General features: G+C 32.5%; 1 protein-coding gene and 3 long non-coding RNA genes across 4 annotated transcripts; 1 reads left to right on the forward strand and 3 right to left on the reverse strand.

Moving 5' to 3' along the window:
• Window positions 1–1,273: 1,273 nt before the first annotated feature.
• On the reverse strand, window positions 1,274–3,090 carry LOC135123263 (uncharacterized). Its single transcript, XR_010279579.1, has 3 exons — window positions 2,153–3,090; window positions 1,876–2,103; window positions 1,274–1,828 (listed from the first exon to the last, which is right to left on the reverse strand). It is a non-coding gene; the product is annotated as an uncharacterized LOC135123263 (long non-coding RNA).
• Window positions 3,091–6,115: 3,025 nt separating this feature from the next.
• On the reverse strand, window positions 6,116–7,962 carry LOC135123206 (techylectin-5B-like). The gene is made up of 4 exons (XM_064047700.1): window positions 7,739–7,962; window positions 6,648–7,590; window positions 6,366–6,590; window positions 6,116–6,318 (listed from the first exon to the last, which is right to left on the reverse strand). The coding sequence occupies exons 1-4, from the start codon at window positions 7,820–7,822 to the stop codon at window positions 6,116–6,118; spliced, it is 1,455 nt and encodes a 484-aa protein (XP_063903770.1). The 5' UTR covers window positions 7,823–7,962.
• Window positions 7,963–9,942: 1,980 nt separating this feature from the next.
• Window positions 9,943–10,490, reverse strand: LOC135123277 (uncharacterized). Its single transcript, XR_010279586.1, has 2 exons — window positions 10,293–10,490; window positions 9,943–10,164 (listed from the first exon to the last, which is right to left on the reverse strand). It is a non-coding gene; the product is annotated as an uncharacterized LOC135123277 (long non-coding RNA).
• Window positions 10,491–21,693: 11,203 nt separating this feature from the next.
• LOC135122951 (uncharacterized) lies at window positions 21,694–24,147 on the forward strand. The gene is made up of 3 exons (XR_010279500.1): window positions 21,694–21,814; window positions 21,871–22,013; window positions 24,019–24,147. It is a non-coding gene; the product is annotated as an uncharacterized LOC135122951 (long non-coding RNA).
• Window positions 24,148–26,063: the final 1,916 nt, after the last annotated feature.

Below are 26,063 nucleotides of genomic sequence, written 5' to 3' on the forward strand. Positions count from 1 at the left end.
TAAAATATGAGTGTGACTGACAGGTGTTATTTTTTTTTAAAGACTGATTTATTTGATTGTATATGTACTTAGGTATGAGAGAAGTTCTATCTAATAAAGCGAAGCAAATTTTTTTAATCCCAAAATAGTTTTTTACATATAATATCCATATGTTTACTTTAAACATTTTCAGTCTAAAAGAAAGGGCATGCAGTTGATATTAAGAGACTGAACTAAATTATCCACGATTTGACAACAAAAGTACACACGAAAATAATAACAAATAGGAATAACGAACAAAAAACGATGAAAATGAAATTTAAAGAAATTATAGGACGAAAGAACAAAAAAAAAATACTATAAAACTAAACAAAAAAAAAAAAACAGAAACTATTAAACAGTGAAAAAACTACCGCAAAACAAGATTACTATTATAAATATGATTAAAATGACGAAAACAGGTATTATCAAAGATTTTTTATATACAGGTGTTTACTAAAAATGTAACAAAATTCAGGGGTTATTTTAAAATTTTTGTCCATGGATACTTTTGGATAAAATGCTTTCTTCCGAACAGTGCGATAAATGTTTTTTGTGTAGAAAGCATACTTTATTTTATTAATTCATATTACATGTAAAGATTCTTAATTTACAAAAATTGCTGAAAATGACTACCACCAACATGCATTCAATCTTTTTCTCATCGACTGCCGAACTTCTGCAAAAATACCAAGGTTATCACTTATTGGATTGCAGCGGTCAATTGTACAATTTTTCAAATGTTCTTCATTTTCAGCTTGAGGAGTGTCAGAAATTTGTGAAATATTTGAAGAAATATTCTACTAAAATGCCTTCTGTTTTTCTTTGAGAGTCTTCTTACTTTCCTTATAAATATTTTCGTAAGGTTTATATACAGAATAAATGATAATTAGATAAAGGAGTACTATTTTGATAAACCCACACATTCATATAAAAACACCCAAGGAGTCACAAATTTCCAATACCAATTAAACATACACATCCATTGCACTTAATTTTTGGCTCAAAGACGAATTAAACAAAATCAAACCATTGTTTAAGTATATTATATACTGAAGTATATTATATACTGAAGTATATTATATACTTAAACAATAGTTTGACTTTGTATTTCATACTCGTCCGGACTTATGTAGATATCTTAGTGTTCGTGAAGTCTTGTAACCATACAGTAAATAAAGTAGAATAAAAATATTAATTTTTTATTCGAATGATCCATCCGGATCATTAAATATATAATAAATTAAAACCAACTTCCTAATATTAAACAATCTAATTTTTACCAAAACACAAATACGTAAATATTGTGAAAAAACATTAAACAAATTCGACCATTAATATCCAACCATTAAAGATGTATCGTTTCCATTTTACAAAAGAAAAACACGATCAAATAAAAAATTTAGTGCATCAGCCATAAAATCCTACCTCATGCATGATACTCATGAAGGTACTGTGTTCCGTAACATAGATACCAATATTCTCCAAAGTGACCTTAATTATCGAATGAAAAGTTTCATATTTTGTGTTGGATACATGCCAAACTTAGTATGGTGGTTTCAAACCAAATAGCTAAATTTTCAATTGAATTAATTTTTTATTCAAAATGCAAAAACCAAGAATTAGTTGTGTTTGGACAAATTAACTTAAATCGTCCTAATCATCATTCTTGCTTCTTTGAGACTATAGTTATAGCCATGAAATTCATTCCAGTTTATTGCTGACTGATAGTATGTTCCAGGCGTAGGGTTTTTTATATATTTTGCACTAAGATCTACCTGAAGACAACTCGTGTACCACCAGCCACCCTCTGCAAGAACCTTTTTATAAACTAAATCAAAATTAAATAAAGTTTACCAAAACTAGAGGCACAGGTGCCGGTGGAACTATGGTCATTATCGGCGGTACTAAATTTTGCACCATCGTGCTCCCGGAAAGAATTTCCAGCAGTTCCATTATACGCCCCCAAAGATTTTATTTTATAGTCTTCGGCTTGGCTGCCAATCTGAAACCTGTTGTATAAAGCGTAAACCGTTTTCGAGTCCCAGTCCATTAGTTCGAATAACAACTCGGTAGGTTTGCTGTCTGAAATAGCAAAATAACATTGTGCAGTACTGTCAACGAAAAGACTCACTCGTCAATTCGTAAAAATGATCCAAACCCAACCAGTGTTCTCCTGAAAGATTACCAAAACCTTGCTTATAATCAGTTCAATTTAAAAAAAAATTTTCCGAACCGTCGAATCTATTCAGAACGTAAGTCCAACCACCTCCTCTAGTTGACATGTCACACCAAACCAAAAAATTTTGCAAGGAAATCATTGGCTGGATGTTATAAATACCAGAACTGTTATATCCTCTCCTCTGAACTTCTTTACAGTCACTTGGCACCGTTCTACATTGCTGAACTTCATTAATAATTTTTACCTGCGTTTTTAAAAGCCCAACAGTTATTCCATTAAATATTTCATCCTTTGCTAGACTTAGTTGGTGTTCGGTTGTAGTGAGGATTTCCTTTTTAGTTTTATCCAATTCATTTTTTATTTCTGTACCATAAATTTTGAAATTGTTTTCTATCACTTCCAATCTAACATTTTCTTTTGTTTCAGCCACAATTTGTTGTTTCGTTTCTTTCAGCTGATTTTCCAGGTTGGTGAAATGTGTTTGCAAGTTGCTCATTTTATCAAGTACTTCATCCTTTGTTTCGATGAGTTTCTTTTCGATGATAGAATAAAGCGAAAATCCCGATTCTTTTGCGGCGTTCATCTGAATCGTCATTTCATTCTTCGTCTCTGTTAATTGTCGTTTAACATTTTCTTTCGTTTCTAACACAATTTCGGTTTTTGTTTGCGATAATTGTGTTTTTAGGCCTGAGTCGTAAATATTGATTTTCTCTTCTACCACGTTTTCGACTTCTTCGATAATTTCCCGCTTTATGTTTTGCAGGTTGTTTACGGATTCTTTTAATGCGTCAAAGTGTGGTGTGTATTTCTAATAGCAATTCCGCTCGTACAAAGGAATTATCGTTTACGGTGGGTTGAAGTTTTGCTTGATTTTTGCTAGTAGAAAGCACCGAAAACTGCCAAAAAATAAGATAGTTGCTAACCAAAATTGGTGATTTAACAAAATATGTGTTGGTCTTTTGGGGTGACATTTTACAGTATACTGTGCTATACTTTTTTCAACTGTATAGAAATTCTGAATGAATTTTAAAAGCGTACTTACGTCGTCAATGTCACTAGGGTTGAGGAACACATTTCTGAACAGCAACGTTATTAAGAGCACAATTTTTGAAACCATTTTCTGTATGAATACTTTTATTATAATACGAAATTTTTAATCGGCGCTTTGTAATCTCTTTGTTGATATTCGTGGTCCTTGACCAAATGTGTGATAAATGAAAAAGTTATCTAACAATTCTGCACAAAGGTTAAACTATTATGCAAACAAACAACAGTAGGTACATCATTATAGGAATTAAACTGGCAGAGTTGTCCAGACAATTGCAAAAAATTTAGGTTTCGCCTTTTTAATTTACTTAGAAAGTCAAAAAAGCGGAAATCATTAGACGTTAAGCTCTTTTATTGGAAACAATTCTTGAAATGATGATTCATCGTTTTAATCTTTTAGAAGTACCATATGATCCAAAATATTTATCTGTCATAACGGGAGGTTATGATTAATATATAGGTAAACTTATCTTATATTTTTTTTCAATAAAGATTAGCTCTAAACAGTCTCTTTTATAAGAAAACTTTTGTATTATATCTATGGTACTTCGAAAACTGAACAGAGTATAGATTTTTTACTTCCCGAGCGTAAACAAAGGAAGTATTGTAATCGAGTCCGTCGGCCGACTCTCTACTTTTACGTTTTCTCGATCTTTCATGACCCCTAGAAGACGAAGAAATAGGTCTCCCATTTCCGTCTGTCTGTCCGTCTGTCCGTCTGTCCGTCCGTCTGTGCGTCCGTCTGTCCGTCCGTCTGTCCGTCTGTCCGTCTGTTGTCCCGGATTTTTATTAGACAGATAATCTCCGAAAGTACTCGACCGATTGTTGTGAAATTTTGTACTTATATTAAGAATATCATGTAGATGGTAAAACGCTAACCAAAATTTGTCTAATCATCCCCACCACTAATGCGATGACGTCACTTCAAAATTGTACATAGTAAATGGGTTTTCAATTGTATAAAATAACATAGTCCTACACATGTAGTTTACAACTCTGAATCGACTTTTCACCCGAAACGTTCAGATTTTTGGAAAAAAAATCAAAATAATAAAACAACATTTTGAAATTTAATTTTTAATCTGCTAACCAGAATGCTTTGAAATGTTGCAGATGTTTTAAGGCTATAAAGAGCATAATAAATGTTTAGTCAAAATATTTTTGCTTATCCCCTCCAAAAACTTGATGACGTCAGCTCGAAAGTTTGCCGAATAAATCATATCTAAAATGTACAAAATATGATGAGTCTGTACTTGTGATCTATCACTCCATCCATATTTTTTGGATTTGCATATACAGAGTGACTCAAAAAAATTAATGAATGCGTAAATATATTTTATTGATTTAATCAGGAACTACAAAACGGAATGCTCTGACATCTTGCAGATATTTTAAGGTTATAAGGAGCATAATAAATGTTTAGTCAAAATATTTTTGCTTATCCCCTCCAAAAACTCGATGACGTCAGCTCGAAAATTTGCCGAATAAATCATATCTAAAATGTACAAAATATGGTGAGTCTGTACTTGTGATTTATCATTCCATTCATATTTTTGGATTTGCATATGCAGGGTGACTCAAAAAATTTAATGAAGGCGTGAATTTATTTTATCCATTTTATTAAGGAATTACAAAACCGAATGCTTTGAAATCTTGGGAATATTTTAAAGTTATTATAAGCATGGTAAACTTTTGTTCAAAATGTATTTGTTCATCCCTCCTAAAAAAATTGATGACGTCACCCTTAAATTTTGCTGAATAAATCCTATCTAAAATGCAAAAAATATGATGAGTTTGTACTTGTGATTTATCATTCCATTCATATTTTTTAGATTTTCTTAAGAGGTGGTTCAAAAAAATTAATGAAGTCAATTTATTTTATTGATTAAATTAAAGGCAACACTTATTATTAGTATTACACCCCAACCAACCCAATTTGGTAGACACAAAATTTGTTAAAGGAAAAACTCGGTTGAAACATAAGGGTAGCACGCTTATTTACATCGACTTTAACATTACAGACCTGCATTTGTTTTATGCGCTCACTTGGTTCCGCGAATGTGAAATAGACATGTTTATAATCAACCAATTGTGAATTTCACCGTCGAGAATTAAAATAAAACCCAATGTTTTATATAATAAGCGGAAGTCGAAGCAATAAAACCGATGGTCGTTTTGTTTACAGTTTCTCTGTTTTAAATTAAGAATGTTTATACATAAACGATTTTCAGTTGCCTTTCATATTACTAGACAGCGGATTTTTGTCGGGCTACGTCACGATTATAGGAGGGGACGCGTTGGATCGCCGGGACTCAGTAGCGGGTGATAGATAATCACTGAATTTAATCAGTACTAATTCCATAAATATAATTAACGATTTATTAATCAAACGGCTAAGTAAATGAGAACGGGAATTAACAGCAGAGTGCAACGAAACAACGTTATTCTAATCTCAAATAAACGAAGTGCAGTCCGCAACCGCAATGAATTCGCATCCCGTACGAGCCGTACCGAGTTTGGCCTTGCCTAGCCCGACAGAAGTCCGTTCTCTAGATGTTACACACCGGCGCCGTTTACGTGAGTAAATTGTTTCGTTATTTTATTGATTATAAGAAATCAATATTCAAAACGACCCAATTCATTTTCCCGAAAATTTGGGAATACAATAATTTTATTCTTAGTATTACACTACATCTATCCCAACTGATATACGTGTCCTTGCAAAAATGTTGATGACGCCATCACAATTTTTTTTTAAATTGCCACTACAAAAATGTATTGAGAAAAAAAAAACACAATAGGCATGCAGTCGTCAAGTTTCCAACAGCGAGGGAAGTACTGTCTAAACTCTTTAGACCAATTTTTTATTCAAGTTGCAAAAACCAAGAATTTGTTGTGTTTAGACAAATTAACTGAAATCGTTCTGATCATCATTCTTGCTTCTTTGAGACTATAGTTATAGCCATGAAAGTGATACCACTTTATTGCTGAATAATACCCAAGCGTTGGGTTTTTTATATATTTCCCAGTAAGAAGCACCAGATGACAATCTGTGAACCACCAGCCACTCTCTGCAAGAACCTTTTAATAAACCAAATTAAAATTAAATAAAGTTTACCGAAACTAGAGGCACAGCTTTGGGAACTATGGTCATTATCGGCGGTACTAAATTTTGCACCATCGTGCCTCCGGAAAGAATCTCCAGCATTTCCATCGTACGATCCCAAAGTTTTTATTTGATAGTGTTCGGCTTCGCTGCCAATTTGAAACCTGTTATATAAAGCATAAACCGTTTTCGAGTCCCTATCCATTAGTTGGAATAACAACTCGGTAGGTTTGCTGTCTGAAATACATAGCAAAATCACATTGTACAGTACTGTCAACGATAAAAAAAACTCACTCGTCAATTCGTAAAGATGATCCAAACCCAACCAGTGTTCTCCTGAAAGATTACCAAAACCTTGCTTATAATCAGTCCAATTAAAATAAAAATTTTCCGAACCGTCGAATCTATTCAGAACGTAAGTCCATCCACCTCCCCTAGTTGACATGTCACACCAAACCAAAAATTTTTCCAAGGAAATCTTTGGCTGGATGCGATAAATACCAGAACTTTTGTATCCTCTCCTCTGAACTTCTCTACAGTCACTTGGTACCGTTCGACATTGCCGAACTTCATTAATAATTTTTGCCTGCGTGTTTATAAGCTCAAAAGTTATTCCATTAAATATTTCATCCTTTGCTAGACTTAGCTGCTGTTCCGTTGTAGTGAGGATTTGCTTTTTAGTTTTATCAAATTCATTTTTTAGTTCCGTATCATAAATTTTGAAATTGTTTTCTATCACTTCCAATTTAACATTTTCTTTTGTTTCAGCCACAATGTGTTGTTCCGTTTCTTTCAACTGATTTTCCAGGTTGGTGAAATGTATTTGCGCGTTGCTTATTTCATCAAGTACTTCATTTTTTGTTTCGATGAGTTTCTTTTCGATGATAGAATAAAGCGAAAATCCCGATTCTTTCACGGCGTTTATCTGAATCGTCATTTCATTCTTCGCCTCTGTTAATTGTCGTATAACATTTTCTTTCGTTTCTGACAGAATTTCGGTTTTTGTTTGCGATAATTGCTCTTTAAGGTCTGCTTCGTAAATACTGATTTTTTCTTCTACCACGTTTTCGACTTCTTCGATAATTTCCTGCTTTATGTTTTGCAGGTTATTTACGGATTCTTTTAATCCGCCAAGTATAGTGTTTATTTCAAATAGCAATTCCGCTCGTACAAAGAAAGGATCGTTTACGGTGGGTTGAAATTTTGGTTGACTTTTGCTGGTAAAAACCACCGAAAACTGTCAAAAAATAAGATAAATGCCAACCAAAACAGCTGATTTAACAAAATATGTGTTGATGTCTTTTGGGGTGACATTTTACAGTATACTGTGCTATACTTTTGTCAACTGTATAGAAATTATGAATGAATTTTAAAAGCGTACTTACGTCGTCAGTGTCACTAGGGTTGAGGAACACATTTCTGAACAGCAACGTTAATAAGAGCACAATTTTTGAAACCATTTTCTGCATGAATAATTTTATTATACTACGAAATTTTTAATCGGCACTTTGTAATCTCTTTGTTGATATTCGTGGTCCTTGACCAAATGTGTGATAAATGAAAAAGTTATCTAACAATTCTGCACAAAGGTTAAACCATCATGTCAACAAACAACCGCTGAAGAAGGTTAGACTGAGAGAATCCCATGGGTGGACATACACCATCCTCTCTAAAAAAATGTATTTAAGGAACCTGCGTAAAGTGGAATTTTAGTATGACGTGAAAAGTTTAATAACATCAGTTTGACAACCGTCATCAATGGAATCAGGAATAAACTGAGTAACCCAGAAAAGATTTGTTGTCGTGGATCTGCCATGCATAAAACCGTATTGGTGAGGTGTACTATAATTATTAACCTGAAAATAAAGTTGGTTGTAAACTAAGAACTCGAATATTTTGGAAAAAGTATTGATGATGGTCTTTACCTTTCTGGATTGGAATAATTTTAGATATTTTCCAAATGTTCGGAAAAATTCCAGAATGAATGCATAAGTTGAAGATGACAGACAAAGGTTGTGCGAAAAGCGGGGATCCCATCTGGTCCCTTAATATGATTTCTTTTACTCTTTTTATGACTTTGAAAACATGTTCAGAACTCACCTCCGTCAGTGTAACATTATCACTAAAGCTTCCTGTTGAACCATTCAACTGCCTATCAAGAACAGATCGAAAGTAATCAATTTAGAGAGATGGCGGAAAGTAAACCACAAAAATTGTAACAGTATAACTGAGTCAACTGACACTTTAACAGCCAAGACATCAATCAAGTGAAGAGTATGAGAAAGAGAATGGTCTAAATTAATTTTCATGGAGATAAATTAATCTTTTACGGCTTTTCTGGAAAGGCCAGTTTTCTTAAAATCTCTATCTTCTCTATACACTATAAAATTCTTATCGAATAGTTCTGAGTCTCTAACACCTGGATGAATCCAAGTCTCAGTAAGAGCGATCAAATCGTAGTCACAGCTAGACACAGAGTTATAGAAACATGACAGCTTTGAGTTTAGACCATAATAATAAAAATGTGTTATGACGTCATCAATATAGATAATACTAGTCACAGCACAAAAGAAAAGTAGTCACAGCGTCTCCTTGTTTCCGACTTATAGCCACTGCGCCACTTCTGTCCGGTGTTGGTAATATAACGTTATTATACCTTGCATATTTTCGTGTAACATTCATATCATTTAAAATATAATTCATTGAAATGACGTCATCAAATTCTTGGTGGGGATGAATATCCAAATTTTGGATAGCATTTAACCTTCTACATGATATTTCTAATATACATACAAAGTTTGACAACAATCGGTCCAGTAGTTTCGGAGATTACGTGTGCCAGCACATTTTCACTAAAAACAAAAATTAAATTGCATAACATTTTATAGTAAGACTACGGCGGATTCGACCTCATTATAACTATTTTTACTTCCAGAGTTTACCGTTTCCGTATGTCTGTCCCATTTTTTTCCCCTTCAAATCAGAAACAGCACATCCCATTTTCACAATTTATTACTCCTTATCAACATCGATTTTTTGAAAAAAGATCAACTGTAACTAACCTCACATGTCTTTCACACTTCGTTTCTGAATCCATTGATAATCATGGCTAAGTGGATACAATTTATACGGATTTTTGTAAAGCATTTGACAAAATTGACCACTACGTATATTACTCGACAAGTTGCGGCAATATGGTTTTTCAGATCCCTTGATCACATTATTCCGATAATATCTTATGAACCGGCAGCAAGTTGTTATATATGTCGTAATTTTCGCTCTAAATCCATCCATCTTTCCCACAGGGGTCCAATTTAGGACCCTTATTATTTATAACATTTATTAACGACATTGTTAATGAAATTACGTGTGAAAAATTGATTTTTGCTGATGATCTTAAACTGTTTATTAAAGTTGATAGTGCAAGAGACTGTCATATTCTTGAATACAATTTTAATCATTAACTCGATTGGTTTGTTATATTTAGGTACTCAATTCATCATTTTTATTGTTAAAATCGAAACTTGGTCCGTTTTGTAAATGAACCTGCAATAATTCATTAATAGTCGAGCAAGATAAAATAAGAGTGAATTAAGTATAACAAATTTAATAAACATGGCAGTACAGTTGTTACTAAAATTAGAAAAGTTTCATATATGTAACTAACTATATTAAAAACAAATATTTTTCGAAGATGCTTTTTGACATAAGTATTCCACTAAGCTAAGATTCATACACTTTTGTTTACATATTTGATTTTCTTCTGGATTAGACTGATGGGGTGTCTTGACTATAGGTTTTCCTTCGATTCCTGTAAAGATATATTATTAATAGACTTAAGTTTTTACAAATTATTATTAATAGTTGTGTTACAACAGTGTACAGTTGTGTAATCAACAGTAAAATAGTTATTTTTTTATTTGAACATAAAAAATATACCTCTGCCAATTTCCAAAAATCCCTGATACTTTTTATGCTTTTCGAAGACGATTACGTTGGAAAGCCATGTCCAGACCAAGCCCTAAACATTACGTTGTGCACTTGTCACGGTCCAAAAATACATCAAAAAACATTTGTAGCTCTTGCTGAAATTTCCTTTTTTTTTAAATAGTTAAATTGTTGAACTCCGTTTAGACAATGTTTCCTGAAATATTTGATCAGTTACTCTATTTTATTTGTTGACTCTAAGATTAAAATACCTTCGTAAGATCGTGTCATAGATTTTGTTGAACATACAAGAAGGCGTATTCCATTTTTGGAATACTTTTCCATGCATATGATACTCCGAACAAAAAAATGTTCTTAAGCCAGTATTTTTTATAGACAGAAATTCGTAGGGCGGTCTCCCAAAGGACGATGATTTAAGCTGGATAATTTGTCTGTCACTGAAAAAATTTATATACTTATAATAAAAATATACAAAAATAGACCCACTATTATTATTAGTATTTAGAAAATGTGAGCACAAAGTACGTTCAACAATATTAAGCAAAAATAATGGCAGATTCTACTCACACATAATAAACAATCCTCGAAAATGTTGTCCCATTTTGGTAATTTTAGTCCTGTATTCGACATTGCTTCATGGAATAACAATTCTTACGTCAGTTTATCGAATCATCGGTTCTTATCCTTGTGATATTTGTAAGAGTTTATCGAGAATTCCGACTGATGCATCCAACTTGGTTGGAATGCTAAAACAAAATTATGAATAGTGGAAATTTTTGATTTATTTTCTTACCTTCGCATATATGTTGAATTATTTTTTTACAACCAGTAATTTAGGATGTTCTGGTAGAAAGGGTCCTGCAAAATTAAATTTTAATTCATTTTGTTTTCACAACATGCGTATTTACCTAATTTTTTTTCCATTTTTTATTTGTATTATTATTTGTCATTTCTTTCTTTTCAGTTTTCTTACAAATCGATTCAGCAGATTTGTAGATAATACTAAACGGTACCATGCATGGAGTACTTTTTGTTTAATAATAGAGAAAACACAATTGTTATGTACTTATGTTTTTTTACGAAAAAATTGTTTAATTGGTTATTGTAAGCGACATTAATAACTTTTCCATGTTTTTGTTTAAAATCAAGAATTAACATTTATCGCTATACCTATAGGTGATAATCGATTACAATTTTTTATTGGAGTTACAATTTCCGGTATATTTTGTAATGACTCGTGACCAGAAGACTCAGCAAACGTGATGAAGTGACGTAGAAGAATTTTCAGTAAGTAGGTATAACGCTTTATTTGTCAGATAACGTCGCAACTTTAATCAAAGATACAGGGAAATGAGTGAACACATTTGTCCCTGTAGAAGATGCTCCCCAGTTTTCTGTTTTTAACTACAATGCGGCCTATACTTTGTGGAAAACTAAGCATACTGAGGTATGGCGAGCTGTCTCAGACCATGTTCAGATTCTAGCCAAATACATATATTAATAGTATATTACATAACGAGTGTGGTAAATAGGTAATTCAACGAGCGCGTAATGAGCGTTAGCACACGAGTTGTGTACTATACTTTTTCCACGACCACACCTCAAAAATATTTGAATGTGAAAGAAGTTAATATTTGATTTTAGCTATTTATTAACTACAAACTATAATTATACATTGAAAATGTTAACAATTAATTATTTTAATTGGTATGAAAGTTAATCGTAAGGTTTGGCAATTTTTTGTAATTATTGGCGTTACAGTTTTTTCGAGAACAGTAGTAGCACATTTCCCTAATACTGCAGTTGTAGGTGCAAATATGGCTGTTGATGTTGAAGGCATCTCTTGAAAATTTTCAGTTCCAGATAATTCTGCTTTAAGAAAATGAAAATTATGCACAATCGGTGGACTTAAAAGAATGGTACAAAGAAAATTTTCGTAATGAGTATCAAGCTTCAGATCCTTCCTTTTTCGTTATCACTATTGAGCTACCTTTATCTGCTTTTCCTATTACTAGTTGTTCTTCTTTTATTTTCTTCTTAAAAGTTCGGGCCACTTTTATTTTTTCTCTGTTCTTCATTGGTGTTTTTTCAATTTCTTTTCTAAAAATCTCTGCGCATTCTATTCTTGTTTTTTTTCTCACTGTAAAATCTCTGATTGCTATATTTATTTCTACTGCCAGTTTTTCCAGTTTTTCTTTGTCTACGTTCTTGGGTCCGTTATTAAATTTTATGTCGAGTTTTAATTTACTTACTTTTATTGTGTGGTTTCTGTAGTACTGGAGGCAGTTCGCAGTGTTATTGCGTATCTAACTACCTAATAAAATCGCCAACAGACGATAGACAGACGTAAACGGGAGACCAATTTTTCGTGTTCTAAGCGCTGTGAAATGTCAAGGAAATATGAAAATATCTATGCTTCAAGTGGACCCTAAATTTAAAGAACTTTATTCTATTTTTCTACCGCGCACGTTTTTTTATTTTCTGATAGAGCTATTAAAGCACCCAAATGACGTCATAGCAGTTCGTTAATAGCAGAAAGGGGTTCTGAAATAGATCTGGTGTAATTTAGATCGGTAAGATTGGTAGCCATGACGAGAAATGTCAGGTGAATGTTAGTGGCAAATCTCAAATTAAAATTTCCCGTATTTGGGGGGGCGTAAGGACTTCACTAACTTCTTCACAAGACATTTTAACCAATTTTAGCTCGAATTGATTCGAATTACAGTTGTTGTTGTGAAAATTCGAACGTCAAATATTTCGGGGTTCGTGTCAGACCAACCCATCACCAATCACGACAAAATTCCCCAGATTTAAAAAAACGCAAATTTCAAATAAATTTTGCCAAAAAACGTGCGCGGTAGAAAAAATAGTATGAATAAGTCGTTCGTAAGGCCATTGTGGCACTCATACTCAATATAACTCGCGGCTTCGCCGCTCGTTCTATAAACTTGGATTCGTGCCTTATGAAACTCGTTCTTTAATATAGATATATACTATTTTGGAGTCTCGTTAAACAACGCAACTCATAAAATGATTAACCTCAGTTGAATAAGAACTTAGAAAATTATTACATATGAGAATTCGTAAACACTATTAAGTATTAGTTTTTGTGAAAATTTCTCGAACAATAAATAATTAATAACTAATATTTTCTGGATAAAAACATTTTCAATCAAGTAAATGAATATAAGTTTTGTTCTTAAGTATAAATCCATACATTACACAAAAAATATCGCTATGTTCAAATAAACTACGCCTTGAATCTTAGTCATCATCATCAACGATGGACGACGAGCGTCCAAAATTACTCAAAAGTTGTGAAAATGTCAATATTTTGATATTTTTTATCTGCATACGGGTGCCTAATCTGGGTCAATTAAACTTAATTTCATTGAGAACATCTTGACTATAAATTTGTCCGGTTACAATTATTTGTAAAAATATCAAACATGACATATTCCTCCTACTAAGTAAAGAATTTTCATCAACACTGTCAAGTAAACTAATTTGATCACAGTGTCTGACAGAATATATAGCAAACATCTTAAAATATACATACTTCGCAAACTTTCTCAGTACATTCTCTAATAGATCTATATTATGTTATATGGTAAGGTTTCCATACTACACTACAATATTCTAGTTTTGCTCTAACCAATGTATAAAATAACAATTGAATGCATTGAGTAATGGAGCTTTAAGATGGAATTGAGGTAAATAACACAATGACACGTGGCGGAAGCGGAGTGCGCGGTTCCTTGTCGAGCTGGCGGTCGCGCCATCTGCACAAAGGATGCAGGCCTAGAATAGAAGTCAGGGGCGGTCGGGATGACGTGACGCTGTCGACTTGTCCCAATAGCCGAGACCCAACCAAGAGTTTGAGACCGTAACGGCATGCTCGTCCAGGCACATCTCTTCGTGATGCAGCGGTGCTGGACGGCAGTGCTTGCGATAGAATAGAATCACCGTTGTGGGTAGGAGAAAAGCCACGGCGAGGAGCCCCAAATTCCGCTCATGCTACAACGTCCCCTATGGGTCATTTTGCTGTACTCTAGAATGACATTGAAATATTTCGATCGCCAGACTCTTATAGCGCTTTGGTGCCGTTGTCACTGTATAGAATTTTATTAAAATTTCGTTCTCTTTTTGCCTGCCACACGTCCGCAATAATTGGTGTATTTACATCCAGTTTCTTTAATGCAGAGTTTTCTTTGCTTTTATATCTTAGGAAGAAGTATTATGGCAATTTTGAACTAGTTAGTTTTAACAAATGTTTTAATTACTTCAGCAGAGAATTTTTCTAAATACATTCACAGTCAAATCCATCGATGAAAAAAATAGAAAAATATTATCGTAAATCTAGCAGTGACCCGGAAATGACCGGCATTCAGGCAAAAAATTTATAATTACCGGCACAAAGACCAAGCAGTGATGTGGATTCATTAGATTAATAAAATTCCGAGATCATGGTGCCTTCAAGACTCAAACTCACGATCCTGGATGTGATAAGACCGAAAGAATACTGCAAGCTGACGAACAAATTTTGAAGTTAGAGTTTCACAGTTTGTAGTGCGTCGCACATTAAAAGATAGTCCACGATATCATGAATTCTGTCGCACTTTTCACGGTCTTTTCCCAAAGTGGCCAACGTTAGGTTAATTTAACTGCCGTAAATGAACTCTTACCAATCTTGTCTGAAGGATTAAGAAGCGTTATAACGTAACACTTAAGTATAAGCATCCAGAAACTTATTCCTACTGTGATAAACAAAGAACAAGTCCTGATTAAGTGAATTTCATGAAATCTTCTAGCAAGTGGTTTATTTAAAGAATCTAATGTCTGTTAAATTGTGTTAGAACTAGTTAACGATTAAAATCCTAACATGAACTGTGACTTTACAAACAATGAATCAACATTCCATCACTTGTTAACGTCGGTCGGAAACTCGCATGTGTCCGCTTGAAAAAAAAAAACGCAAGAATTAGGTAAACTTAACCTAGCTAACTCAACACAACGACAAACCAAAAGTGACCATCACCACCCCTTTAGCCACCAAAACCACTTCTACCAACCCTCTCAATAGAAATTTCCGCAGGGCAGCTACCAACTACAAGAAAAGAACTAAACGTGCACATGGTCCACAATGTTTAACTATTTTCTTGATTGAATTTTTTCTTCAAATTCAAATTATTCAAATTCGATTTCGGGCCGCTGTTAAATTTTTTTTAGCGCGAAATTTTGATTCAAATTCGGTCACCACAACATCTTCCATATTTATCTTTTTAATTTATAACTTAATTCCACTTTAGGTTATTTAACAATCCAGGCTTGTTTCATATTAAAATAAATTATACAGTGCATCTTTTTTAAAAGTGCCCATAGGGATTCCCATGTTAAATTTAAATTTAAATTGCCTTATGGAACTCGGCTTTTTAATATACTATTTCTAAACACAATGTTTATACGAACGCAAGAATACTATAAATTAAAGATTAACGATGGGTTTGAGAGGATAATTCTCATCGCGTCCATCTCTAAGCGTAGGGCGGATAAAAGTACCTGTTTGGTTGGTTGCATGTTTACAAAAAATGTACCCTAGAGACAAGATATATTTATTAGGTGACGTCGGATATTTTTTTCGTTTCATCGATATACCTAGCTTCTAAATAGGCTGATAAACTTGTTTGTTTTTTTAGCTAATATGCCGCGAGAGCAATCCAAAAAAATCAAAGACAGCTAGGATTTTTGAAGATTTGTCAATTTGAAAGATTGAGTAGAAAATCACACGCTTTTAAAAATTCATGGGTGTCTTTGATCGTGTTTTTATTGCCGTCTCGGTGTTAGAACAAAATGATTTATTTTTTTAGCAGTCACTAGTAAAAATGGATATTCTGTGTATAAAAAAAGATATTTTTTTATGTAACGGGTGGTCAATTAAAAAATCACTCAGAGTAGGTGTTGGAATATCATTTCATATAAACGTCATGTCTGTTCTTATAACATACCCAGTAAACACAGTTGTGATGTTAACGTGTCAGGTACGTACTCACAAAAGAACAATAAGTACATCGCATGATTATGTCTTAACGATATACCTAGAACGTAAGCTATATAACATCACAATGGAGTACTCATGCTATGTAACAAACACGTAATGTTGACTACATTTACTAGATATCTCATTATTATGTCGCAGCGATATAGCTTGCATATAAGCATTTAAACATCACACTGTGGTACTCCTGTTATGTAACTAACACCTAATGTTAACTGCATTTACTAGATATCTCATTATTGTGTCGCTGCGATATAGTTGGCAGGTAAGCCTTGTAACATCACAATGGAGTACTACGGTTATGTAACCAATAAGTAATGTTAACTGTAGTTACTAGATATCTGATTAATATATATATATATATATATATATATATATACATGCTTCGGAATGTTTTATTTTTATTAGTTAATTATGCAAAGTGTTTTTCAGTTGATTTTACAAAATGGCATGTTAAATCTAAAATTAACGTTTCTGACAGAGCAACAGCAAAAAACATTTAAAAACATACATATCGAGTATTATATAGCTCTATTTTATATTTATTATTTACGTTTGTGTTGCAAGTAAATAGTATATTCATAACAAAAGATGCTGAGTCTTAAAAAAAGAAATTTCTTCCCTGTCTTAAATCTTGCACAAGCGAGATGACGCCAATAGTGAGTTGCTCTTAATTTTTTTTTTCATATTATATTTCCTGTAATTATATTTATTTATAATTTTATTTTTATATGTGCATAACGACCTGCGCTTTATAAAACAGAACAAGAGACTTAATGCACATATAGTTTATGATCAGAATTAAAAAATGTCCCATCTAACAGGTAATACGAATTAAGACTAGTAATGAGACATTATTTTTTAACCTCTGCCTATGCGTCACTGCCAAAAAGGAACAATTATACATATACAGAATTTTGAAATGACCTCGAAAAATAAAATGATATATTCCATTATTTTATTAATTCCAATGCAAAATATGTTGATCGGCAACAAAAGCAACAAAAAGAAAAAAATCGAAATTAAAAACCAATCTATTTCAAGGTCAGCGATATCGTTCTTAAATAAAAATGAATTAAATAATTTCTTCACTTTGATCGTAAGGAAAATAAATAATAATTTGAATACAAAACAATAATTGATCATCGAGTTTTGTGTATTGACTTTCGCACTCAGTTATAGGTATATCTGTTTAACATTAAATTTTCAAAAGTTTAGATTTTTCCAATGTAATCTTGGGCTCTAAAATAAACTGGTAATGTATAATGTATAATTATAATTGAGTATTTTTGTGGTTGATCTTTAAATTATTATTTATTCAAAAAATTCACTTAATTTCATATCCAATATGTAACTAACTGAAAACTGATAATAAAGCAGCAGATATGACGAAATAGTGTAGACTTTTTTTAATGTCGGTAATAGAGTGTATGTATAATAACTAGAGAGCGGAAAATATGCAGCAAAATTTTGGGAAATATGATCATATGACATGCATCAAATTTATGCAAATATGCAATAACTTTCTTAATATATGCAGAGATATGCAGTTGCACATGCTCAAAAAATTAAAAAAAAGCGTAATAACCGAACTAAATTTATTTACAAATTGCAAAAACACCTTAACTTTTATTACAAAAAATACATAAATCACATTGCAAAGTGTTTAATTAGATCTCACTGACAAATAAATGACATTTTTAAGATAATATTCTTATACTCAAAAATAAATATAGGTAAACAGAACGAATTAAAAAATAGTAGTAATCGACTATTTAATTACTATTTTGGTAACAATTTATTTTTAAATATTTTTCGAAATATTCTAACAAAAATTTTTCCGGTGATTCTAAAGTATGTATTTGTAAATAAAAAAACTGCGTACTGCGTCCACAGATGTAAAAATACTTATCGGATTAGAGCAGGCACAACAAAACACAATTCCTTCTTGAAGAATAAGTTCAGGAAAAGGTTTAATTCATAATAGTTATTTACATTATGAGTGCGGTAGGTAACATTTTGCAGGTTGAGGTCGTAATTTGCCACCCGACGCGAAGCGGAGGGTGGCATGGGACCGAAACCTGCAAAATGCCTAACGTACGAAAATTGTATTCAATTTTTTCCCCGACATTGAGTTTATTTAAAAAAATATTTCATTTTAAAAATATTTTCCGAAATGGCAAGAAATGAAGTGACATTTTCGGGACTTGACGTTTACTGAAGGAATCTATAATACCGACAACCACGAGATGGCGCCACGTGATTTTTTTTTAAATTATTTATTTTTTCTAATTCAAAAGTTTTGATTGAACAAAACATTATGTAAAGTAGTGTTCTAGTATGTTTTCTTTTATTATTTATACAGAACTTTTTTTAGTAGAGCTTCTAGAGGCTAATGCATATTGAGTTACTTTGGCGCCCAAAGGCGGTAAAGCGACGGTAAATTGATATTTGGTGCGTAAAGTCACTGTTACGCGGCATGTCAAACGTGTGCGAATGTTTTGTTTACATGTGAGGAGGGGAAAAATTAATTTGAGTTATCTACATATTGACACACATCTCTATCGCTTTAAATACTTAAATGCAAACTCACGATGAAAAATAATAGGATAACGTCCCTTCGACCACCATAAAACATACCATTAATACACTTAAGTAACGAACAAAAATATTGAAATGAACGGTATTTCCAAAAGTAATAATTAGGACCCGAATTTACCTGGAAGGATGGCTTAACACCCAGTGGTTCCTCCAAACTACCATAAAACCCAAACCCAGTTATTTGAAGCTCAGGACAATATTTGCAATATGATTCATGAAGTTTCGTTTTTCTAGAAAAATACCGATCGAATGGCATTTTTTTTTCAAAGTAGCACAAAAATTGATAAAAATGCAAAATATGCACCCGGTATGTGAAATATGCAGCAGAAGGCAAATATATGCAAATATGCAATTTTTTATAGCTGCATTCATTTTTAATTAGCATGATTCGTTCACATATTAAATATCAAGACTTATATGCAAAAAATAACGGATATGCAAATTTCATAAAATCCGCTCTCTAATAATAACCAATACCTGCGCCTAAATTAAGGAAAATTTCCAACTGGACAATCGCAATAATCCCCCTTGTGTTCTTAATAGTACTTTTACACCTCTCCCCCCTCCCCCCCATTAAAGTGCAGTATGATTTTGTCGATTTTGTGAGAATACCTACAACATTAATAATAAATAAATAATAGCAAAACGCAAATTCAAAATAAATATATTGTAAAGATATAAACAAAAATCTAAAAAAGGCATAATACCGACACGATTAATACATACATATATCACTATTTAAAGGTACATCACAAAAGTTTGTGTGTTGTCTTCCCAAAACAGAAGACTAAAATAATTAATTAAGCCACAATCGAACAAAATGTTCTGAATTTTATTATTATAATTCTTATTTTGTCATTTTTAAATAAAGACTTGCGTATTCTCATATTTTTAAGAAAATGGGGTGACACGTTCTTAATTGGATCAATAAAAAAATTGTGATGACGCCAATAATAATGTAAATAATACTTGTCATAGCACAAAAGAAAATTAGAAACAGCGCATTACCAATGCAAGAAAAAAACAAAGTGATAAGAGCTGTGAAGGCAGTACGACTCCGCAAATACGACTGATAAAATTTTTGTTGTGCAATTTTTCGAAATCACTGAGACAAGTGTTATTGTTAAGCAGGTACGTGACAGAGCGAAAATAGCACATCTGGGGTTTCTTGAGGTTCCAACTTGACAAATAAAATCATAAAAATTCCTCGATTCTTTTCGGTGAAGGGATGAACCGGCGTCAGTAATAGTAACTTACGCTCGGGAAGTAAAAATATTAATAATGTGAAAAAGTTACTGCACAAAATGTGTAGAAGTGCACATTAATTTAGGCCCTGCCCAATACATCGGGTATGTTTCTGTTGTTGTCTTCGTTCGACACCACTGTATTTACAGTATTTAAGCAGGTATACGTTTCCGCCCCTAAAATCCCACGTACGGCATCTTTTGCCCAAGTAAATACAGCACCTGGAATGAAGACAGAAACAGAAATAGTTTTACAACACCTTATCAAAATTTAAAAAAACCACTATGGTATTATTTGAAATTTATTGTTAAAGATTGTATGGTCAATTAGATGTGGGTCGTCGTATTCTTTAAAAAGTGACCTTCGTCAGTGAGTTCGTAATGCTTAATTAATAATTATATTCAGAGCGAAAAATACAACGGCTTTATTAGAAATACACCAAAGACAAGTTTTTTCATTGTAATAATTTCTAAGAATTATTTCTGTAAACTTGTTCACTTGAAATGTTATTTTGTAAGTACCTGCTTGGCAAATTATAAATAGAACATCTGTAAGGTGACCAGATTTCAAAAGCCCGAAACCGGAACATTAGTTTCCATTTCCATCGTAATCTGATATATAACTGCTTTGAAAATTTTTAGTTGTAATATACTAACAGTATTGACATCTGCTGACATTTAAAACAGTGCTGACAACCGTATCGATACAAGTTTTGTTCCCAATTTTTCACAAAATCAAATTACTATTCATGAAAATTAGTGATTTATCCGAGGATTTATCTTTATTCTTATCAGATTTATAGAAATCGGAACATTCACGGAACGAATGTTGTAATCGGAACATTTATTGGACGAAATTTGAAATCGGAATTATTAGAGTATTGAAATCGGTACAGTTTCGATCAAATCGGAACGTCTGGTCACCTTAAACATCTGGGGTTAATATAGGGAAGACCCAACGACACAAACAAAGCCATAAAAATTCTTTGCCCATTGTCCCTGAAACGGGACAAGGTTTTGAAGAGTTCATTCGTCGAATTTTGATTTTATAACGATGTTTATAAAGCGATGATGGGTAGCAAAAAAACTAGAGAGTGGTTAATTTTGATTTTATTAAATTTATTTTATCTAGTGAAAAAATAACGCTCAACTTCTGCATTTACTATCCACCAGATGTTTGGGGGGTGCAGTCGGACCTTTGTTGGTTTGGTTTGTCTATGAGTCGGACGATCCCTTTTTTCCGTATTTATGGTTATTGCACTTCAGACTCACAGTGAAGCTGTCGAATTCCATTTGGCCATTTGGTTCACAATCACCGAACCTTTCTCGTGAATCCGTAAATCACTTCATTTTTAATGCAGTTTTGTGAAAATTGTGCCATTCAGTGTGGATTAAATTTACACTAGGTAAGTTAATATAATTCTAATGAAGTAATCATTTTAATTTTTACATGCTTCTGTTGTTTTTGATAGCTGTACATAAATAACAACAACAGTTTTTTCAGACAAGCTGGAAATACCACCATTAATCACTGAAGATACTCCCGCTGATTTTGAAGAACTTACGGTGATTGTTTTTGAAAGTGAGGCGCTTTGCCACAACATGTTGCAAAGGTATGTTACTGCAATTTTTTATGAACTAGGTGCTAATGAACATAATTTTACTCTAGACTTGAAACAAATACAAAAAATATGTGCGAAACAAAAGAAATTCTAAAGGAAACGAGTGAACAAATCTCCAATATGAAAACGTCATCAAATGTGACAAATCAAAAAGAAAACAGTAATAGAAGATATGCCGCCAAGACCACAGGTAAACAAATTTTGAGGAATTAGAAGATTATCTCTGCCTACTACAACAAGCAGGTTTCTTTGTAAGTTAAAAAAATACAATTAGTCCAGTCAAATTAGCGATCAACCTCGCAATGAGAGATAATAAGCTGAATTTTCGTATATACCTTCATTTTAGCGTTCTAAAAGTTGTCTCAAAAGTCTCATAAAATCTCGTGTCTGCGTCGTAAGTTATTCAAGGTCAAAGGTCAAGAAAAACATTATTTTGCGATTATCTCGGTTTCTATTGCTCTAATGATGTTAACACCTATTATCATAATTGTAGAGCACAAATTTGGGACAAATTTTATTTGAAACATTTTTTGATACACTTAATCGTTTTTGAGATAGCGGCCAGTGGGCGCGCAGCGTTCATCCATACATACTGTAATGCAATCAACCGTGAAAATATCTGTGAATACTACCTTGAATTTTGAAAAATTTGTATTATTTATCAGTTAATACATTGCATTTAATAACATTTTGCATATTTGCAATACATTTATTTAATGATACTTACCTACTTTGTGTAATTAAAAACTCTTTAAATGACATATTTATTCTAGGTATATCTTAGGTTAGATTATTATACTATATCTTAAAGTTATATTAATTTTTTCAAAGTAAATTTTAAGGAAGTAAAACGAGTTCATATATTTTAATTTTATCTTTATTCAGCAGCTAGACATTTCTTACGATTCATCTTGCAGTGAAAATCTATATATTTTTAATAATTTAAAGAACAAAAGTATCAATTTTCTTCTTCTGCACCGTCATCTTCTGGACGTTCGGGAATTTCTGTTTCATCGTCGTCATCTTCGGTGTCCTGAATTGTTGTTTCCAGACCTTCCCGTTATAATCATGATAAGAAAATAAGTATTTAAAAACTTGCACATTTTAAAGATACAAATAAATTGAGATATACAATAAATATTTCATTAAATGAGTTTTTAATTACACAAAATAGTTAAGTATTATTCTATGAATATATTGAAAATATGTAAAATGTTATTAAATACAATGTATTAATTGATTAATAATACAAATTATTCAAAATTCAAGGTAGTATTGACAGATATTCACGGTTGATTGCATTACAGTACGTATGGACGAGCGCTGCGCGCTCACTGTCCTCTATCTCCAAAACGATTGAGCGCATGAAAAAACATTTTAAATAAAATTTGTCCCAAATTTTGTGCTCTACAATTATGATAATGATTGTTAACATCATTGGAGCAATAGAAACTGAGATAATTGCAAAAAACTGTTTTTCTTGACCTTTGACCTTGAATAACTTACGACGCAGACACGAGATTTTATTAGACTTTTGAGACAACTTTTAGAACGCCAAAATTAAGGCGTATACAAAAATTCAGCTTATTGTCTCTCATTCCGAGGTTGATCCCTTTTTTATGCTAAAATGACTGGACTAAATATATTTATATGTACTTACATATAACATAATTTTGGATATTATATACAGGTAGATGCCTGTAATACTATAACACTTTTTAGGAACCTACTAAACATGACACATTTCGCTTAACACGTTACATACATACTTAGTGGGTTGCAGAAAAGTCTTATAGTGAAGCACCCTGTATGTTATACATACGCGGTGACTTCCAAATAGATTCGGAAAAAAAAATCCTTTAATTGTCACACGGATTCAAAGTAATTAAATTGCTGCTCCAGTTTCAAGAAACAAATACGGAACAACTTGTTAAATGTAAATGATGCGGCAATGATTTATTCAGTTTCCATTGTGACTAAATTTTTTCTTTATTTTTGCTGTGTGTTGCTTAGATGAAAACAAATGACACTGAATGAGGTGTGGATCTTGATATTTTTCCCCTGAATTAGGACTAGATAAAAGAAATTACTTAAAATTTTCTCTACTTCGTGATCTTGTGGTTTTATTTTCCGAACTTATTTCAGAGTTACTCGATATATACACATAAAAATATTTTCTTCTTTTCTTATTTCAGGAACTGCTATTGTCCCAGATAGGTGGTAATGGGAAAAAGAACAATGTGGAGCGTATATTAAAAAAAAAAAATTCAGCGAATTTGCTGTAGCTTGTTTGTTCGGTAGGTAAATTCCAAAATGGTTGGGACAAAAACAATGAATATTATGAAAGGTATTTTTTTTGCAATAAATATAATTATTACAATTTTTATTTTTGAAGAAATTACAATGAAGACCCATTCCGCAATAGAAAAAGAAGTAGAACAACGCTGCTCAGAGTGGCTACGACATTCTAGTCAACGCCTGAAGAAAGAAAAAACAACGACAGTTTATAGTTTCTGTGTCTTTTTTTAAGTGTAAATTATATTGTATTATTTTCGAATTAGGAAATCATATATATATATATATATATATATATATTTATTTATATTATGAATTTATATTAATTTTTGTATTTTATTACTTATTACTAGAGCTGTGCGGTTGAAATTTATTTATCCCCACTATCCGTCCCATCAGGCCAGCAGTGCAGGCCGCTGCAGTCTTGCCTTCCTCGCTTCTCGCTTCCCAGTTGTGTATTATTTTTCATAATTCACACCAATCGGTTTGTTGTCAACGAGACCGACACTTGAACATTATTAAAATTATTGTTCTTATTATTTCGTGGATATGGATTTTAAAATCATCAACTGACTTTCAGTGAACATTATTTTTCGCGTAAATTCCTTCGCGATACGTAACATCGGCTGCGAGACACTGGCCTGCAGTAGTAGGGGTCGATTCAAAGCGTTTAAATTTCGACCGCCTAGCTCTACTTATTACATATTATATTTTTTCAAACATTGAATAAAATAATAATTTACTGTAAGCTCTAAATTTTACTCTCCATATCCATATCCCTAAATGGTAACTAGACTTTCTGAAATGCCTATTCATATCGCATAGATCATGTTAATAAAATATACTGAGAGTCATATGTTTACGATGTTGCGATATATACGTAACGTCTATGTCCATTTAATACGTTATATTGGGGTTTAAAATAAAACGTAACAGATACATAAAAATATAGCGAATCTAGCGACATACTAACACAACGTTATGATGATGTACCGCGAGCACGTCTCTAGTCTGAAAGGATGTGGATGTCACCAGTATGTTACAAGCATGGGTCACTGTTGATTACATTACATAGCACAGGGAAAGCAAATGTACGCAGTTTGGGATGTAACAGCTAACAAGATCGTAGACAGAGTTAAGTGGCATTAACATCGCTACAACGTAACTGTGTTTACTGGGAGTGTTTCAAAAAACAAAGCAGGTTATTCGTCAAATTATAGGCCATAACCTAATTTATTTTCACGTCGATGAAACAACCGATTCATGTGGACGTTATGTCCCAAATTTGTTAATTTAAACTTTTACCAGTGAAAAATGTGGCACTTCATTGATTCGCACAAAAATTTGGGAAAAGACAAATAATAATTTTATTCATGAAGGTTTAACGAACTTTTTCTTTTGGAACCAGTTTCAGATGCTGCTACATACATCTAATTTTTTTTCCTCGTTTTATCCATGTTGCTATTACATGGTTGACTCATGGTATAAAGATTGGCTGAGGAAATTGAAATTTATTTCCAATAGTAGTAGCAGTAGATTTAATCACTAATGTTGCAAAATTTTTATTAAATCACGTTTGAGGGCACAATTTTATAGAAATGCATTGCCCAATTTACCATTACCTTCACAACTTCTTGTAAATAGGTGGGGAATATGGTTAAATGCAGTTGTATTTTATACCAAAAACGACAATGCAATTAAGAATTTTGTTGATGAGGTGTCAGATGATGCTACTGTCGTGCCCAAATTGTTTTTGACCACGGCCGAGCATTTGGACTCTAACGAAATTATTTATTTGGGTGTAGGCCCATTTCCTTGGAAATGGAAGAGCTAAACTGCATGTGGGGAAAGAGGTAATAATCAAACGCTCCTAACATTTTAATACATATATTGAAAGATAAAACTACAAAACTACAAGCATAATAAAAGGATAAATCAGTAAATA

Source organism: Zophobas morio, unplaced genomic scaffold, assembly GCF_036711695.1.
Source record: "Zophobas morio isolate AGI-343-1 ecotype UQ-CSIRO unplaced genomic scaffold, CSIRO_AGI_Zmor_V1 ptg000006l, whole genome shotgun sequence".
NCBI classification, from domain to species: domain Eukaryota; kingdom Metazoa; phylum Arthropoda; class Insecta; order Coleoptera; family Tenebrionidae; genus Zophobas; species Zophobas morio.